General features: G+C 34.8%; 3 protein-coding genes and 1 pseudogene across 7 annotated transcripts in view; 2 read left to right on the top strand and 2 right to left on the bottom strand.

Moving 5' to 3' along the window:
• LOC134840587 (succinate--CoA ligase [GDP-forming] subunit beta, mitochondrial-like) overlaps window positions 1–18,551 on the top strand; it is a 485,398-nt gene that overhangs the window by 67,716 nt on the left and 399,131 nt on the right. The window lies entirely within an intron of this gene.
• Window positions 1–18,551, top strand: part of LOC134840588 (uncharacterized) — a 114,398-nt gene that overhangs the window by 8,082 nt on the left and 87,765 nt on the right. The gene's annotated exons all lie outside the window — the stretch shown is intronic.
• LOC134839451 (homeobox protein Hox-D5-like) lies at window positions 4,966–10,688 on the bottom strand. Its single transcript, XM_063855000.1, has 3 exons — window positions 9,490–10,688; window positions 6,053–6,218; window positions 4,966–5,316 (listed from the first exon to the last, which is right to left on the bottom strand). The coding sequence occupies exons 1-3, from the start codon at window positions 10,340–10,342 to the stop codon at window positions 5,250–5,252; spliced, it is 1,086 nt and encodes a 361-aa protein (XP_063711070.1). The 5' UTR covers window positions 10,343–10,688; the 3' UTR covers window positions 4,966–5,249.
• On the bottom strand, window positions 12,893–14,088 carry LOC134839998 (uncharacterized; annotated as a pseudogene).

Genomic DNA, 18,551 nt, shown 5'->3' with positions numbered 1-18,551 from the left:
TTGTAATCGGGAACTAGAACTTTTCCCCCTTAAAAACGTTTCATACAATTTTAGCTGCACGTATTTCTTACTTTGCACGCATATCACTAACTGAACGTATATTTTTTGTTGTAAAAGCTGACATGCTCAAAATCAAATGAAACTACATCTCAGATCATTTTAAATAGTAATTAATTTTTCAAATACATTTATTGAAAATTGGTGATTTTTTGATTTTGTGGTTTTCGTCCTAATTTCTGTCGGCCCATGTGTCCTTTTTCCTAAGTGCAATTTGTAATATGTACACTTTCAAATAATTAAATTTCAGTGCTTGTTTGTTTTATTCAAAAATTTTTTTTCTATAACTGAAAGTTTTGTAGTTACTAAATTTACAAACCGATTTCAAATAATTTTAATCTTTTTTTCGTTTAACGGAGTCAAATTTTTTTATGTTGGCTTATTCAAATTATATTGCGTAAACTCAAGAAGTGTTTTTCATGCTTTCTCGTGTTTCACGAGGGATGGGCTGTAACAAATTCAAGTTCTAAAATTTGATAGCTCTTAATTATGACTACAGTTTCGTTTCCGGCTTAAAAATGGTCAATCATATTTTTGTCAGGATTTTCTTTTTTTTTTAATTATCGTAAAATGCAATGTTTTGATTGTATCTCAAGTGTTGCAAAGCCAAGCTTCGATTCAAACTTTTCTTCAATAAATGGAAATTTGTTGTATAGGTTGTAAAAATTCGAACTCCGATTTTATTCTTTTTTTTTCGATTAAACGGGTTCGGCTGTTGTTATATCGGCTTAGTAAAGTTATGATGCCTAGTTAATTGGCTAGTTTTCAAATTTTTTTGACTGTTTCAGTATGTATGGGTCCTAAAAATATTGGTTTTTACACAACGGAGCGTAGTGTCATTTTACTGGTTTCATTTTTTTTTTCAAACTCAAGTCGCAGATAAAAGTGCTCATTATTTTGTGGCTTCAAGGCTGCTTTATATTTTAGTAATTTTTGCTTCATCCTAAGTTATTCTTGTTTATGGTTTATTGCTGGCTAGTTTATGCTCGATAAAAAACAGAAAATCTGAAAACATATGTACGAGACTCTTCTGGAAGTTTTTGCTTTTTCGCAAAGGTCTCGGTTTCTCTCGAGATTTTGCTCACCAAAGTTCAAAAAGAGTTACTAGTAGATAGAACAGCTACTTCTGTGTGATTAAATAGTCTGCTTAACCCTTCTTTATTTTATTGGACGGTCTTAGTCTATCGAACTCATTCTGTTGGAATGAGTTTTTGACCGATTTTTTAACTATTTTGTTTGTGCTCGCAAAATACCATTACAATTCTGAACGCTGTTTTAGACATAGCACTTGTACAAGTTGCTACGCGCTAATTTTTGTTGAAAAAAAAGTTCTGGCCTTATAAAATGTCGGAATTTTGACTATTTTTGGAAAATTGTTCCTTTTCTTAAAAACACCTGCCAAATCTGAGGTTTAACTGCTTAATCAATTAATGAAATTAAACTGCAAAACTAGTTTTGCCCTCATTTTTGATGAAAAAAACTAATCGCCTTGAAAATGAACAATTTGTGAAGGTGCTCGTTTTTTGAAAACTTTTTGTCGACCCTAGATTTTATGTCTTAATTTCCGCTCAGCCAAGGTTCTCAATGTTTCTTTAGGTCATTTCTGAACATCATCCAAATGTGATTTTTGTAGATCAAGTTTTTTGGCTTTTTTTATCTTAATTTATGTCTTACTTTTAATTCAAAAAATAATTATGCCATTTTTGTTGATAAAGTTTTTCGACTTTTTTCTCAAGATCTAGCCTCCCAAATTTGATATTTAATTTGAAATGATTTTAGATGTTGCTTGAGTTCCTCTGCATGCGCGGCTACCCCCAAGTAACTTTTTTGAAAAAAACTTTAATTCTCAGAAAAGTCAGTTTTTTACCGTTTTTTGAAACTATTTGATGTGTCTCAAAACATTATACTCACAAATCTGAACTTCTTAGTTCAATCGAAATAACAATAAAGATAACCATTTGACAATCAAGCTTTTGGGTTCAATCAAAATAACAGGTTGCTTGAATCTTCTTTGCTTGAGGAGCTGCGTTCAAAAATTTTTATCTACAACTAGAAAATGTCAAATTTTTGTTTGTTGTGCTTGAATCTTCTTTGCTTGAAGAGCTGCGTTGAAAACTTTTCAGATAAAGCTAGAGACTTTCAAATTTTTGATTTGTCGACCATTTTTTTGGAAATTTTTCACGATAACTATCCCGCCAAATCGCATATCAAAGGTTTAATTGAAATGAAAAATTGCTTAAAGCTTAATTTTATGTTTGGCTCTTCAAAATTTCATTTTAAAAAAGTTACTCTTTTCAAAAAAATCAACGTTTTGAAACCTTGACTGTTTTTTGGAAACTTTTTTGACTTTTCTCGAAAATTGCTCTGCCGATTCTCAGATTAAGTGATCAATCGAAAAACCTTGGTTTGGCAATCTATCTTCTCTGGTGAAGAGGCACGACATAGTTTCATTGGAGCAAAATATGGGTATGGGAAATTGAAGTTCTTGTAAGATGGCCGTTTTTTGGCATTATATTGACGAAACTTTTTGACTTTTCTTAAAAACCACTCAGTAAAATCTGAGATGAAGGGTTCAGTAGAAAGAACCGATTGCGAGTGAATTTCCTACGGCCGCGGCGATTCGTTAATTTTTCGTACGAGAAATGTTACATTTTGCTAAAATTCCATTATCTCACTTTTCACTGTTTTTTGCTTATTTTAGTAGAGAAGCAACTATGGTTTTGAGCAAATTCACATTAAGGAAATTACCCATTTTATACCGCATCATTAAAACAAGTTATAAAAGTACCAAACCAGTCTTAGCTGGGCCCGTAGTTATATTTTATTGAGATATAAGAAAATTTTGGTTCACCTAGTCTTTTTCAATTGTTTTAAGTTTTTTTCAACTTCGTAAATTTTTTTTGTTTGTATTGTATCTCAAGTGATGTAAAGCTCCGCTTCGCCTCTGTTTCTGAAATTTTGTCTGCTTGGTGTGTAAGCTAATTTGAAATGTTTGCATGCAGATGGATGTTTGTGATTATTTTTTCGCATTAATAAAAAATCATCGGAACAACTCACTTAAACTGTCTTTGAAAAACCAGCTTTTTGCAGTAGGTAGTTGTTCCGATGATTTTTTATTGTGAAAAAATAATCACAAACATCTATCTGCCTGCATGCAAACATTTCAAATTAGCTTACAAACCAAGCAGACAAAAGCTGGTTTTTCAAAGACAGTTTGAGTGACATATTTTTTCTAAAAAAAACTTTCTTGTCGAAAAAAAATTGTTTCTCTTAGGTTTGGAAATTTGAAATTTCAGGACAGTATTTTTTCCTAGGATGCATTTTGCAGGTCAATAATTTCGTCTATAGCGTACGCGATAAACGAAATATTCAAAAGCTTAATCCAACAACCTTTCTCTTCATCTCTTGACTGCTCACAACAACTGACTCACCTCACTTGGCGGCTTCCTTTCCAACGGTGCTGATTGTTTCAAATGCTATCTGAGAGCTGCTATCAACAACCAATTTGGGCTCTCTTTTTTTAGTTTCATTAGATTTTTTATACCCTGTTATAAATTCTCGGGACAGTTTGACTTTTCCGCCCATTTCCTATATAAATGCAAACCCCGCGCTGAGTCTAGTGGGTTCGGTTACATGCTCTCCTGTAAACGAGACCATTGGTATGATCACTTTATCATAAAACTTAATCATATTTCCAGCTCAAAACAAAGGTCGGATCCATTCAATCTCAATTAAACCATCCTACCAATTTTTCTGTTTTTTTTGCTTCTAGTTTTTTTATGAAAAAGTAATTTTATGCAATACCAAAAGTTGTTGGCTGGAAGTATGCTCAGCTGCTAATTATATTTTAAAATGTGCTATCAGATGTGCAAAGAAATCGCTAAACGTATACTTCTATTGAAATTTTTGTGAAAGTATGGTTTTATCTGGTTTAAAAATATTGGAAAAATAATTGTTTTTCAAGTGATTTTTTTCCCGTTAAATACAAAGTTTTGTATGAATGTTTAATCATAACGGATTTCCCGTGAACGACTAGCTTTCATTCTTCGAACGAAGAAATTGAAATATTAGGAATTACAAACTGTCATCAGTGTTTTCTATACTCATATTTGTTCTCACTATTGAAAATGGGGAGGAACTTTGTTTTCGGGTGTTTTGTTTTTTTTTCTTTTTTTTCCACGCAAAATAAGCTAACACAGAAAATACTCGGAACGTGTCCAGTGATATATCATTTTAAAAAGCTTTCAGTCGTGATTAAAATAAGCCCTTAATTTGAAAACTAAAATAAGCCCTTAATTTGAGGTTATTTATATTCTTTAACGACTTTCAGAAGTTCTCTTAATGTCAAGAAAAATTCGATTTAAATTTTTGGTCCAATTTCGAGCGATTGAGGTGAGCGAACAGGCCTAAAATATCTTATTTATGCTTAATTCAAGCCGTGAAAACTTAATTCTACTCGAGTAAAGTTTGATTGCACCATTTGGGGAATAAACAATTTTCAAACTTTTTTTAAATTGGTATTTTTGATTTTTTAACGTTAATTTTTAGTATTCCACGGATGAAAAACACTATTATGTTCATTTCAGTTGTCTTTTATGAGCTCAGAAAGAAAAACTTAAAATATAGTTTTTGCCAAATTATTGGCAATATTGGCGACTTTGAACAAATTAAAACGGTCGAAAAGGTGCTTCAAAATTAATTGGATGTTGCCAATAATTTGGCCCTAACTACAAAACAAATAGGCTTAAAAGAGACCAGCCGTGCGACCTTACTATTATCGACGAATCTACGAAGTGTCGTTTAACAGACAATTTCGGATTAAGTGGACTTCTATTTAGTTTTAACTCTAACTACTAGCCTAAATTTTGAGACTTGCTTCAAAGAATTTCAATTCATATTTTTTGATGCTCTAGCAAAATATATTAAAAATTTACAAACATTAATAAAAAATTTCCTCGCGCTGTCTGTTTTAAATTAAACACCAAGTTTCCAAAACATTATCTCCGATTTGACGGAGTAAATAAAGAAGTTATTGGAACTCGACTATCTCGAGCAATGTTTTATAGATTTAAGAGTACCCTGCATGTATTGGGTTTTGAATTGCCGAAGAATGAGCGAATTTAAAGCCCTTCTTTCTAATGAAGTTTTTTTCTGTTTCTGTTTTTGTTTCATTTCGACAGCCTCTGATTTGTTCACGCAGTTGTGATGGAGTCTATTTGAGACATGCTCTTCAGGTTGTTGTCTTTTTTCCACTTCATTCTAAAACAAAACTCGTCTTCATATTTGCAAAAATGCTTTGGACAAAAGTTTTTTTTTGCGTGCCGCTTGAACTTCAAAGTTAGAGTATAGACGCATTTAAAGGTTGGAACTATTTCGAGCTTGGTGGACCCAAAATTTGTCGTCGAAATACCATCAAAAAATCAATCTGTGGTTTACAAAAACATTCAAAAAAGAAATAGGTCGCCATATGACCTTCCCTTTTGCCTAGATTTTTTTCCTTTTATATTTTTGTATAGTTATTGCAAACACAGTTCAATATTCGATCATAGAAATCTACAACAAGCATATTTATGAATGAGCATATGGGCCTGTTCTTTAAGACCATTTATCCACGGGGGAAAGGACCAACACAAGAGCTGTACAGCTCATCACGGCGAACCGCTGTTGTGCCCTTGTTTTTAAGAACTACATGCTTTTTTTTTTTTGGTTATTTTTCTGGGCTGGGTAATGTTGCTTCACCCTCAAGCAACGAGCACAGATCATGGTGGGCCTCGAACATCCGACCTTTCGATTGAGAGGCGGAGACGTAACCCTGTTGAGGTCGGGGGGGGGGGGGGGAGGGTGCGGTGATAGAAGGGGATAAAGAGCAAGAACATTTTCCAGTGAAATGGAGCCAGCATATTTCTTCAGTCAAATGAGTCCATTGAAGCAATTACTATGATGTATGGCTGGGATATGGGTTTGAATAATTCGCAAGTATTGTGTTGCGGCTTACCGTCTGTTCTGGAACCATATTTTGATCTGGCGCTCCGTCAGTGCGAGTAGATTGGCGATCTCTATCCTCCGTCTGCGAGTGAGGTACCGGTTGAAGTGGAACTCTTTCTCCAGCTCAAGTGTCTGGAACCGCGTGTAGGCAGTGCGCGTGCGTTTGCAGTCTGTCGCTAGAAAAAAAGATTGCCTTGAAAAAACTGCTAGAACAAAAATAAGTTGCCTTGGAAACAATTTACACCTGAAAACAGACGTCCTTTGTCTAACGGCGATCCCTTAGATTGAGTCCTTTTAAGATAAATAATTAGTTATACGATTAAGTTGAAGTGCTTCAAATTGGGCAATTAATATAAACAAGTTATTAATTTTATTATGATTATTGTTCCGACTTTCGATACGAAAGTAACGGAATATTTGTGCTCGGGGTGGGTTTTTTTTTTCTTCAGACAAATTTCGACTTTTTAACTAGCCATTTTTGACGGAATTTTTTTATATCACTCAAAAGGTATTGTTGTCCTGAGCTTAAATTTGAAAAGATATTTCACCTGTGATCATTTTTCGTAAAGTTATGAGGGTTTAAAGATGGCCATTTTGACCAATTTGGGACAATTATCGCGCGATATAATTCGCGCTATTAACGCGTAACCGGAGATTTAATCCGTCTTATAAATCGTTCCAAATTGGTTGAACGAAGCTTATTTGCCATAATTGATTTGTTACAAGGAAATCTCTCTTTTTGTACTTTATATGGCGTGTGGGGAGATGATTTTCATAAAAAATTTCAAATTTTAGAAAAAAATTTCTTTTTTTTTAATTTCATTTTATTTTTTTAATGTTTTTACTGCTGCTCCATAAACCTTAAAAGGCAATCGGAACATTCAGGGCTTCGCCCTGATACGAGCAGTCTTGTTATTATTATTACACAATGCCTCACCAAAAAATCATTGAAAAAAAATTAAGCATGTAATTCAATGATGCATCCTTTAAGCCCTCGCCATAAAAATCAAGACCTTAAAATTTAAAAAAAGGATTTCATTTACCTAAAAGCAGTTATAAATACAATACTAATTATCATGTTTAAAGAAAACAGGACAACCTTGAAAAAATCAAAATAAACAACTTTTCTTTTAGAAGCCTCTCAACTGTTTTATTTTTCAAATAAATTGCGTCTCAATGAAGTTCATTCACAAAAAATTTCAATGCAGGGATTCATTTAGAAGAAGATATCACAAAAAAGGGCGCTTTTAAAGTTTTAAGAGAACTCAGAAAATAATTCAGTCAACATAAAAACAAGAAGACGAGATTTTTTGAAATTTACTCCCCACTTCAAAATACTTGATCGGTCCCTAAGAGCAACGTACAATGAAATTGCATTTTGTATAGAAACAAAATTGAATTTGTACGACCAAAGCAAATTATACACTTTTATAGATGAAAAAACACAGCGCTCAGTGCGTTTGATTGCACTTTTTCACTGATGCAAATTTCGAAAAAAAACTCTTTTCTTAACTTTTCAAAATAGTGAATATCCAGGTCAAAGTTAAACGTAAATAACTGCGCAGTTGGAACAAAATCATCAAAGCGTATAAAAAAATTGGAAAGGTTCAAGTTACGTAAAGTATTTAAGCATATTTTAGGGGAGCATTTGGTGAAAATTGACCTTCTGTGCTGTTTTCTCGCATCGTTTCGTCTGTAAAAAACATAAATACTAAATTTAACGCATTGATTTCAATACATAGGTATTGATTTTGTTTAAATTAGAAAAAATATAGCTGGTCTCATCCTTAAATTATTCAATAGTTTTAAATTAATCAATTAACCCTCAAAAAGCAGTGAGCTCTTCTCGAACACGTCTAAAGGGCACAGTAAACTTGGCTATTTGTCTGTATAAGTCGTGTAACTTTAAATCGCCGAAATGTAATTTTTACTCGCCAAAAAAGTTAGATATGGATCAATATCCTATTTCCACTATCAAGTTGCAGCGCATTTTTGTGTAAACTTCAACCAAAAAGTTTAAAAAAAAACTGATAATTTTTTATAAGAGATTGACGTAGAAAACAAAATTGCGCCTACAAAAAATTGATTCTAATCTTGACTAAAAATGTAAATAAAATCTCAGACAATGATCGCGGTATCTGTTTTGCAATAATATTGTTATATGCTGTATCTATATTGTACATTCCTCTTGTAATTATCCCCACATTGAGCAATAAACGGGGTCCTTTCAAAGTGAAAGAGGGAGACGGATTATCCACACCAACAAGTTAAGTCATCTGTTCTCTCTCTCATCTGTACTCTCTTCACCCAACCCCAATCAAAGCAGACTTGATTGCTTTGAACTTGCCGGAATAATTTGACTTTGAACTTCATTTTTGTTCACTTAAACTCTGTCGAATAAAAACAAATTAATTGGCCGCCAAATGAATATAAATATATATATATAAAGGGTCCCCCATTTTTGGGAACGGACCCTAAAATTTTTCTAAAGGCGCTTTGGTCGCCAACTAATTTTGAGGGGGAGCGCGCCCCGAATAAACGCGATTTTTGGTCAAAATTTTCCAAAATTTCGCCGGAGGCGCAGAAAATTTGGCCAAAACAGGGGCTAAACCTGAGGGAGAGCAAAATTTGTAGTGCTTTAGGATATATTAGCAAAATATAGGGAGAGCACTATATATATAGCAATATATTAGGAGCATTTAAACTTTATATATATATATTGCGGTTTGACTTGAAAATTATCAGAAATTTTTCTAGTACATTTTTACAAAAATTTTAAGTACAATAATGCTGCAGTGAAAATTTATGTAATTTTCAAGTTCAATTGTGCATATTAAATGAAGTTTTATTGCCTTAGAAATTGCTACAGAAAATTTAACTCTGCGCCTTAAGGTGAGCAGAAAAGTGTCCTGATCACTCTTGGAAAAATTTTTACTTGGCTTGTTATTAGTTAAGATTCCGAAATTTTTGGGTTACCCAAAGAGTAATTAATTGAAAAATCGATTAAGTATTATTACTGAAAAAAAAAAAAGATTTCGACGCATCTCTTATTGATGGCATGATTTCAAGCAGGGGCGGATCTAGCTTTTTCTCAAGATTTTGTCGACCTGTTTTTAGTTCCAGCACCAAATTAATTTTCCGGGCACTCCCAAAGCTTCAAAAAGACCCTGTTTCGACTAAGGGCACGAGTCTTTGAAGATGTGGACGTCCGCCCTCACCCTTCCTCTAAATCCGCTACTGATTACAACGCATGATTTCAAAATGGTCTAAGTTTTTTCAATTAAATTCATTTACAACAATTTTAGTTCTTAGTTGATCAAAAAAATTTCATCGAGATATTGATACTAATTTTGATATTTGTCTTTAATCTTTCCGAAAAGTTCATTCTTTGTCTGTTTTTTAATACTAGCAGTTGGGTTGCTGTTTACTTGATTATAGGTAACTTACGTGGTCTTTTGCTCATCCACGCAAACACTTTCGATCCGTTCTGGTTATGCGAGGGCGAAATCTGACCGTGGCAAGTATTCATGTGATCTCCCCCATCTAATTCGGATCCATTACCCTCTCCTCCTGACGCAATCATCATCAACCCATTGCTGTCCAGACCGGGATTCGAACCCTGGAACTTGAACTGGTGTCCAAAATTGTGGGGTGCTTCGTTGATCTGGGAGTGTTTCAAAGATCCCGAACTTGCGTGGTGTGAAATATTTGCGCCCATTGATCTGGCATCAAGCGAAGTGGGCAGAAAACCGAAGTGCCAGTTCATCGGGTTTGATCCAGCGGTGGCTGAGTTTGTAATCTGTTGTAAAGCTGGGTTGGATTGAAGAGCGCCGGATGACTGGTACATTTGGGTCGCGGCCATTGAGGGGTAATAAGGGTTGTATGAAGACAGGGTAGCTGCAGCTGCGGGTAAAAGTGAGTGTGGATAGTGTTGCCCTAATTCCGCCGCCACTGCGCTGGCGGGCGAGTAGTAAGGAGTGCTCTGATATGCCGCGGCCAGTGGGTTCGATGGCGCGTTCCCGTGGTGCTGATGCGCTTCCGGGACGACGGAAGTTGATCCGGTGGGTGGTGGTGGTGGGGGTGCTATCGCGGGGTAGTTAACCGTTAATGAAGTCACGTGAAGATTATAATCAACAGCTGCTGGTCCGTTTTGATTGCTTTGGGAGTAGAAATTTCCGCCCAAAGATTGATGATTACTGGTTGCATTTTGGAGATGGTTTTGGTTGCTGAAAACTAATTGTGATTGGGTTGAGTTCGGACTGGGTGAGCAGGCAGTTGGCGATGGATTGTTTTCGTACATTTTTGAGTAATTACTGACGGAAATCTAACTTTTTGGTGATTTTATTGCGAAATATAAATCTGTCATTCGTAAAATTAAATCATCAGAAAATTGCTAAAAATACGTTTAAATTTTTCAGGTTATGAAGTTTCTCTGTCTTTTAAATGTTTTTGTTGTTTCAAGATTGGTAATATCTATTTCACCAGTTTTGGTTAAATTTAGCGAGACAATGTTTCGCTGATGTCAAATTGAGCTTTCACAAGTGACAGTTTAATGTGTTTCTCAACATTAATTTCTCCCATTAAGAGGAATAGGTGACCCAGTTTTGGATAGAGAACAATTTCAAGTGCTTCAAACTATGTATGTATTTTTGAATGAAATTGAACCCTCTGTTCGACAGGGGGCAAAAAGCAAATCGAATTTCATTGGCTAATCTAGCAGCCAATCACAGCGCAATAAAAGCTGCCTCATTTATTGATTTTCCTTGCAGCATATATCCCATCAATAAGAAAGGTGTTCAAAATAAACCGGAGTACTATAGCATCTTCTATCCGTCTCCGATTATTATGGAAACAAAAGATTTTTATAACTTTGACTAGTAATCATAATTCGGCGAGTGTTGATGGAGAAATTACAAGCTCCTCTGCTCATTTTTTATGTTCTGCGGCGGATGAAAATGCGCCATAGTTCGTGTGCTCGTTGCTTGGTAAAAAAATATATATTTTTTTCAATCCATAAAAATTACAGAAAGTACATTATTTTTTAAAACTTTCTCGCTGAGAAACAAAGTTCAATTTCAGGGAAAAAATGTTCATGTCTGCACAATTTTTTGAACTACAGTTTTTGATCTGATTTGTTGGAAGTTGCCAATAGTTCAACGATTGGCATGCCAGATTTGTTAATAATTTTTTTGGCAAAAATAGATGTCAAATAAGAACTGAATTTTCTGAAACCGGGTTTGTCTTCTGCAAAAAGTAGGGAGGTGTGAGTTGTATATATTTGTAAGAACAAGAGAAAGGCTGAAGTTGATAAGTGCTATAAATATTGGCGCTAGGGGAGACCCACTTAGGCCGTGAAATTGGGGGCAATAAATAATTATTTGTCGTATCCTAACAAATTGCCTTTTCATCCCCACCCAATTTATTGTGTTATAAAAAGATGACGCAGCCACCCGGGTACTAATCAAAACCACATCTACTGGTAATTGAGAAGCTAGGGCTTCAAACAAGAAAGGGTTAAAAGATCTTGTAAAGAGTAAAATTCAACTTGGTTTTCAGTTTGGCCCGCCTTCTTACTGAACCACATCTAAACTTTCCTAAATATTTTCACTCAAGTTGAAATAGAACTGTAATTTTTTGGCAATTTGAGCAAAAATCATATCTAGCGAATCTTGGAGGCCAACATTTCAAATGCAGGAATTATCAAGCAATGTTAAAATGAGTCGTCAAAATAACTTGGCAAACATTTTTTCTTTATCATTATTTTGATCTCCAAATCCGCAACAACAAAAAATCAAATCCGCTGTTTTATCAAATCATTTTCTACACTTGCGAAAGCATGTGCTTTGTAATCAGGAACTAGACTTTTTTCCCGATAAAAAAAGTGGAAAAAATTTTTTTTCTGGCTCAACTTATGGATGCTCAAAGCGTTTGTCGGCTTTGTTCCTCTTCGTAAGTTTTGCTCCGTAGCTTATTTAAATTTAAATTTGACATGTTTGCCTAGAATGAACTTCTATCGAGACATACGAAAATTTAAACCCATTTTTTTAAATTTCGTTTTTTTTTCGACTTTTATATTATGTTTTTATTGCAAAGCAAGTGGTGCGAAGCTTCACTTCGCCTCTGTGTATTTTTTTTTCTCAATCGAATTGCAGAATTGTTTTTGCTTAGCTTCTTGAAAGTTGAAAAAGAATTCAAATTTCATCTCTCAAGAATTTTCAAGTTCAATTGAAAACATGTAATTTTCAAGTTCAATTGTGCATATTAAATGAAGTTTTATTGCCTTAGAAATTGCTACAGAAAATTTAACTCTGCGCCTTAAGGTGAGCAGAAAAGTGTCCTGATCACTCTTGGAAAAATTTTTACTTGGCTTGTTATTAGTTAAGATTCCGAAATTTTTGGTTTACCCAAAGAGTAATTAATTGAAAAATCGATTAAGTAATATTACTGAAAAAAAAAAGATTTCGACGCATCTCTTATTGATGGCATGATTTCAAGCAGGGGCGGATCTAGCTTTTTCTCAAGATTTTGTCGACCTGTTTTTAGTTCCAGCACCAAATTAATTTTCCGGGCACTCCCAAAGCTTCAAAAAGACCCTGTTTCGACTAAGGGCACGAGTCTTTGAAGATGTGGGCATCCGCCCCCACCCTTCCTCTAAATCCGCTACTGATTACAACGCATGATTTCCAAATGGTCTAAGTTTTTTCAATTAAATTCATTTACAACAATTTTAGTTCTAAGTTGATCAAAAAAATTTCATCGAGATATTGATACTAAATTTGATATTTGTCTTTAATCTTTCCGAAAAGTTCATTCTTTGTCTGTTTTTTAATACTAGCAGTTGGGTTGCTGTTTACTTGATTATAGGTAACTTACGTGGTCTTTTGCTCATCCACACAAACACTTTCGATCCGTTCTGGTTATGCGAGGGCGAAATCTGACCGTGGCAAGTATTCATGTGATCTCCCCCATCTAATTCGGATCCATTAACCTCTCTTCCTGACGCAATCATCATCAACCCATTGCTGTCCATACCGGGATTCGAACCCTGGAACTTGAACTGGTGTCCAAAATGGTGGGGTGCTTCGTTGATCTGGGAGTGTTTCAAAGACCCGAACTTGCGTGGTGTGAAATATTAGCGCCCATTGATCTGGCATCAAGCGAAGTGGGCAGAAAACCGAAGTGCCAGTTCATCGGGTTTGATCCAGCGCTGGCTGAGTTCGTAATCTGTTGTAAAGCTGGGTTGGATTGAAGAGCGCCGGATGACTGGTACATTTGGGTCGCGGCCATTGAGGGGTAATAAGGGTTGTATGAAGACAGGGTAGCTGCAGCTGAGGGTAAAAGTGAGTGTTGCCCTAATTCCGCCGCCACTGCGCTGGCGGGCGAGTAGTAAGGAGTGCTCTGATATGCCGCGGCCAGTGGGTTCGATGACGCGTTCCCGTGGTGCTGATGCGCTTCCGGGACGACGGAAGTTGATCCGGTGGGTGGTGGTGGTGGTGGGGGTGCTATCGCGGGGTAGTTAACTGTTAATGAAGTCACGTGAAGATTATAATCAACAGCTGCTGGTCCGTTTTGATTGCTTTGGGAGCAGAAATTTCCGCCCAAAGATTGATGATTACTGGTTGCATTTTGGAGATGGTTTTGGTTGCTGAAAACTAATTGTGATTGGGTTGAGTTCGGACTGGGTGAGCAGGCAGTTGGCGATGGATTGTTTTTGTACATTTTTGAGTAATTATTGACGGAAATCTAACTTTTTGGCGATTTTATTGCGAAATATAAATCTGTCATTCGTAAAATTAAATCATCAGAAAATTGCTAAGAATACGTTTAAATTTTTCAGGTTATGAAGTTTCTCTGTCTTTTAAATGTTTTTGTTGTTTCAAGATTGGTAATATCTATTTCACCAGTTTTGGTTAAATTTAGCGAGACAATGTTTCGCTGATGTCAAATTGAGCTTTCACAAGTGACAGTTTAATGTGTTTCTCAACATTAATTTCTCCCATTAAGAGGAATAGGTGACCCACTTTTGGATGGAGAACAATTTCAAGTGCTTCAAACTATGAATGTATTTTTGAATGAAATTGAACCCTCTGTTTGACAGGGGCAAAAAGCAAATCGAATTTCATTGGCTAATTTAGCAGCCAATCACAGCGCAATAAAAGCTGTCTCCTTTATTGATTTTCCCTGTAGCATATATTCCATCAATAAGAAAGGTGTTCAAAATAAACCGGAGTACTATAGCATCTTCTATCCGTCTCCGATTATTATGGAAAAAAAAAGATTTAATATATCTTTGAGTAGTAATCATAATTCGGCGAGTGTTGATGGAGAAATTACAAGCTCTTCTGCTCAATTTTTATGTTCTGCGGCGGATGAAAATGCGCCATAGTTCGTGTGCTCGTTGTTTGGTAAAAAAATATAAATATTTTTTCAATCCATAAAAATTACAGAAAGTACGTTATTTTTTAAAACTTTCTCGCTGAGAAACAAAGTTCAATTTCAGGAAAAAAATGTTCATGTCTACACAATTTTTTGAACTACAGTTTTTGATCTGATTTGTTGGAAGTTGCCAATAGTTCAACGATTGGCATGCCAGATTTGTTAATAATTTTTTTGGCAAAAATAGATGTCAAATAAGAACTGAATTTTCTGAAACCGGGTTTGTCTTCTGCAAAAAGTAGGGAGGTGTGAGTTGTATATGTTTGTAAGAACAAGAGAAAGGCTGAAGTTGATAAGTGCTATAAATATTGGCGCTAGGGGAGACCCACTTAGGCCGTGAAATTGGGGGCAATAAATAATTATTTGTCGTATCCTAACAAATTGCCTTTTCATCCCCACCCAATTTATTGTGTTATAAAAAGATGACGCAGCCACCCGGGTACTAATCAAAACCATATCTACTCGTAATTGAGAAGCTAGGGCTTCAAACAAGAAAGGGTTAAAAGATCTTGTAACGAGTAAAATTCAACTTGGTTCACAGTTTGGCCCGCCTTCTTACTGAACCACATCTAAACTTTCCTAAATATTTTCACTCAAGTTGAAATAGAACTGTAATTTTTTGGCAATTTGAGCAAAAATCATATCTTGCGAATCTTGGAGGCCAACATTTCAAATGCAGGAATTATCAAGCAATGTTAAAATGAGTCGTCAAAATAACTTGGCAAACATTTTTTCTTTATCATTATTTTGATCTCCAAATCCGCAACAACAAAAAATCAAATCCGCTGTTTTATCAAATCATTTTCTACACTTGCGAAAGCATGTGCTTTGTAATCAGGAACTAGACTTTTTTCCCGATAAAAAAAGTGGAAAAAAATTTTTTTCTGGCTCAACTTATGGATGCTCAAAGCGTTTGTCGGCTTTGTTCCTCTTCGTAAGTTTTGTTCCGTAGCTTATTTAAATTTAAATTTGACATGTTTGCCTAGAATGAACTTCTATCGAGACATACGAAAATTTAAACCCATTTTTTTAAATTTCGTTTTTTTTTCGACTTTTATTTTATGTTTTTATTGCATAGCAAGTGGTGCGAAGCTTCACTTCGCCTCTGTGTATTTTTTTTTCTCAATCAAATTGCAGAATTGTTTTTGCTTAGCTTCTTGAAAGTTTAAAAACAATTCAAATTTCATCTCTCAAGCAATTTCTGGATTTGACAGTCCTCATCATGGTTTTCCCTATAGCTTTTAATACTCGTGGGGAGATGAAAATTCAATTCGAAGCTTTTGTCAACCAATAGTAAAAGGTGGATTTAGGCAGAGGCCAGGCAGCATACAATTATGTCAAAATGAGGTCGTCTTGGTGTTTTTGGAGACCACGGGAAATCAGTTTAGTCAGGCAAAAAAAGCAGGTAGAAGAAAATTTTGAATCAAGGAACCATAGAACATCAGATCGATAGTTTATAAAAAAAACTTTTTCAATCTTGATTCGAGAATTTGATACACTAAATAAAAAAACACAGATTTTAAAAAGTAACATAAAGAATTATTTGTTTTTGGTAAGACTATAATAATTTCTGTGCGTGAAATCTTCTGTATTATTTGTACGAGGGCCGGATGCACTCGTTTTTGTTTCTTTATTCTTAATTTTTAAACGCTTGCTTTGAATTTTTTCAAACTTAAATGCATATGATGTAGTGATACCGAAACAATTTACAACTAATGCGCAATACTTTTTTTAGTACAACTATTTGAAAGACTGTCTTACAGCGAGAAAAAATGTCGAGTAACTTATTAGCTGCCCGTTCAAGTTAAGTGTACCTAAGCGACACAAGTGGGATGATACAAATTTCATTTATTATTCAGCAAAAATGAAGTTCATAAACAGTACCAAATGCTAGGGCTTTTGGGTAGTCAGTGACTATGGCATTCGGTGGATAACTTTTTTTAAGAAGAAAATTGTATCGCAGTTTTAGCTGAAAATTTTTTTTATTAATCCGACCACTGAAAATGGGGAAGAATTTTATATTCGGGTGTTTTAGTTTTTTCTTTTTTTGTTTTCCACAGAAAATTAGGTACCAAAAAAAATCATTGGAATGAGTCGAGCGATATATAATATTGAAGCCCTTTCAATCGCAATTCGAGGAACTGTAAAAATTTTGGAATTTTTTTTTCTAGTGTCGAGAAAAACCAGTCTGAAAATTTTGATTTTTGATCTAATTTCGAGCAAAAAAGGTAAGCGAGAAGGCTTATTGTATCGGATGGAGTGATATATCAATTCCAAGCCTTTTAGCCGTGATTTGAACGCTATTGAAAAAATTTTTAAAAATTTGTCCCAGTACAGAGAAAAAGCGACTTAAAATTTTTTAGTTTTGTTCTAGTTTCGAGCGAGTAAAACACGCGAGCAGGCTTTTTATTGAAAATTTAGCTGAGCTCCACTAATATTATTCTTTGAAGTTTGGTGGCGCTATCTTTAAAATAAAAATTTGATTTTTTCTGTCATTTTGACCAAAACCGTTGCCCGATTTTGCCTTTCCTCTTACGACTGTCAAATAAGCTCGAGGTGGATTTTTTTAGGTGCTCCATGCAAACTTTGACTTTTATCAATCATTTTTGGCGGGAATTTTGATCATTTGAAACTTTTTGGTGCTTTGAGAACCAATTTAAAAAGATATTTCACCTGCGACCTTTTTTGTAACGATATGGGGGTTTGAAAATTCGAATAATCAACGCGCGATATATTTTTTTGCTATTGAAGCGTAGGCGGAGAACTAAATCTTCCCAACTTACTCTAATTAATGTGTTGCCTGACTCAAAATATTGTATCATTTTGTACTTTACATAGCATGTGGGGGTGATGAAAATGATCAAATCTTTTGAATTTTTTGTTTATTTTTATTTGTTCTTACAACAACACCCAGGGCGGATCTAGGAATTTCTCGAGGGGGGGGGGGGGGTGACGGATGCACTAAAAAGACGCTGTTTTGGCCAATTTTTCTGCGCCGCATGCAAATTTTTGAAAAAACACATTTCAAATCATCAACTTTAAACGGCAGTCGGAACATTCAGGGCTTCGACATGATGCGAGCAGTTTTGTGTTTGACTCTATATACGGAAAAGTTGTCGTATTCTTTTGGCATAATCTGCATTTTCATTGTAAGTCAAGCTGTTATCTGAGCGGTATAATAGTATCGGACGAAAAACTGTTTTTTTTTTGAAGAACTATATAGCTAATAGAGTACAGTACTATTTCCATGTTTTAGTTAATACAGGTCTAATGGCCTACGTTAAAATGGGGTAAAAAAATGCTTTTTTGAACTTCTCCTGTGCACGTAACGTAAATGCAGCTATTTCATAAAATTTTTGGCTGATTTCTGCCATAACTTTTATTCATATATCTCGTAATTTGTGCTTTGATAATTTTATAAGTTGTGATAGAAACAATTCAATGTTTCTAATCCAGTAAAATGTACTACTCAATTTCTGATTCTACTGCTAAAATGATTGTGTTGACTACATTGAAAAATCAAGCACATTCATGTACCTTTGCAACGGTGGGAGACGATTGCGTGGGGCTATTAATGTTGCAATTAATCAAACTAGCTCATCCTTTGGGGGTAGGTAGTGTCCACTGCATTATTCTGGGTTGGGATCCATTAATCAGAATTTGTCAATTGCAAAGTCGTGACTTTGAAGCAAGCGGAGAAGCAAAAACACATTAAGGAGAATTTCAAAAAATATTCCCTTTTATCTGTGAAAAATTACGAATTTTTACGACGGATATAATTCATTTTACAACTCTTTGAAAAACTAAATACTGATTAATTTTTTAAGTAGTGCATTTCAATCGAAATCATTTTCATGAATTAGAGGGAATTACATTTGGGTGTGGATGATATATTTCTCATCGTCAAGTTCAAAAGGGGAATTATGTCGGAAAATTATTTATCAAAGTTGGATTTAGTTATTTTAAGCTATTTTTATTGACCAGCTCCCAAGGACGATTAATTATTACAACCAAATGTTTATTTAGTGTGCTATGAAATGAAATTAGGGAACGTGTTATTTTCATGTTCCTTA

The sequence above is a fragment of the Symsagittifera roscoffensis genome, chromosome 2 (assembly GCF_963678635.1).
Source record: "Symsagittifera roscoffensis chromosome 2, txSymRosc1.1, whole genome shotgun sequence".
Classification (NCBI taxonomy): domain Eukaryota; kingdom Metazoa; phylum Xenacoelomorpha; order Acoela; family Convolutidae; genus Symsagittifera; species Symsagittifera roscoffensis.
The sequence above is the reverse complement of the archived record's forward strand: the minus strand, read 5'-3'. Positions and strand labels throughout refer to the sequence as shown.

Coding starts and splice junctions, on each gene's coding strand:
- LOC134839451 (XM_063855000.1), bottom strand. CDS start 10,342: ATGTACGAAAACAATCCATCGCCAACTGCCTGCTCACCCAGTCCGAAC. Junction 6,219..9,489: donor GTGGATGAGCAAAAGACCAC/GTAAGTTACCTA, acceptor CTTTTTTTCTAG/CGACAGACTGCAAACGCACG. Junction 5,317..6,052: donor ATATGGTTCCAGAACAGACG/GTAAGCCGCAAC, acceptor GTTTTGTTTTAG/AATGAAGTGGAAAAAAGACA.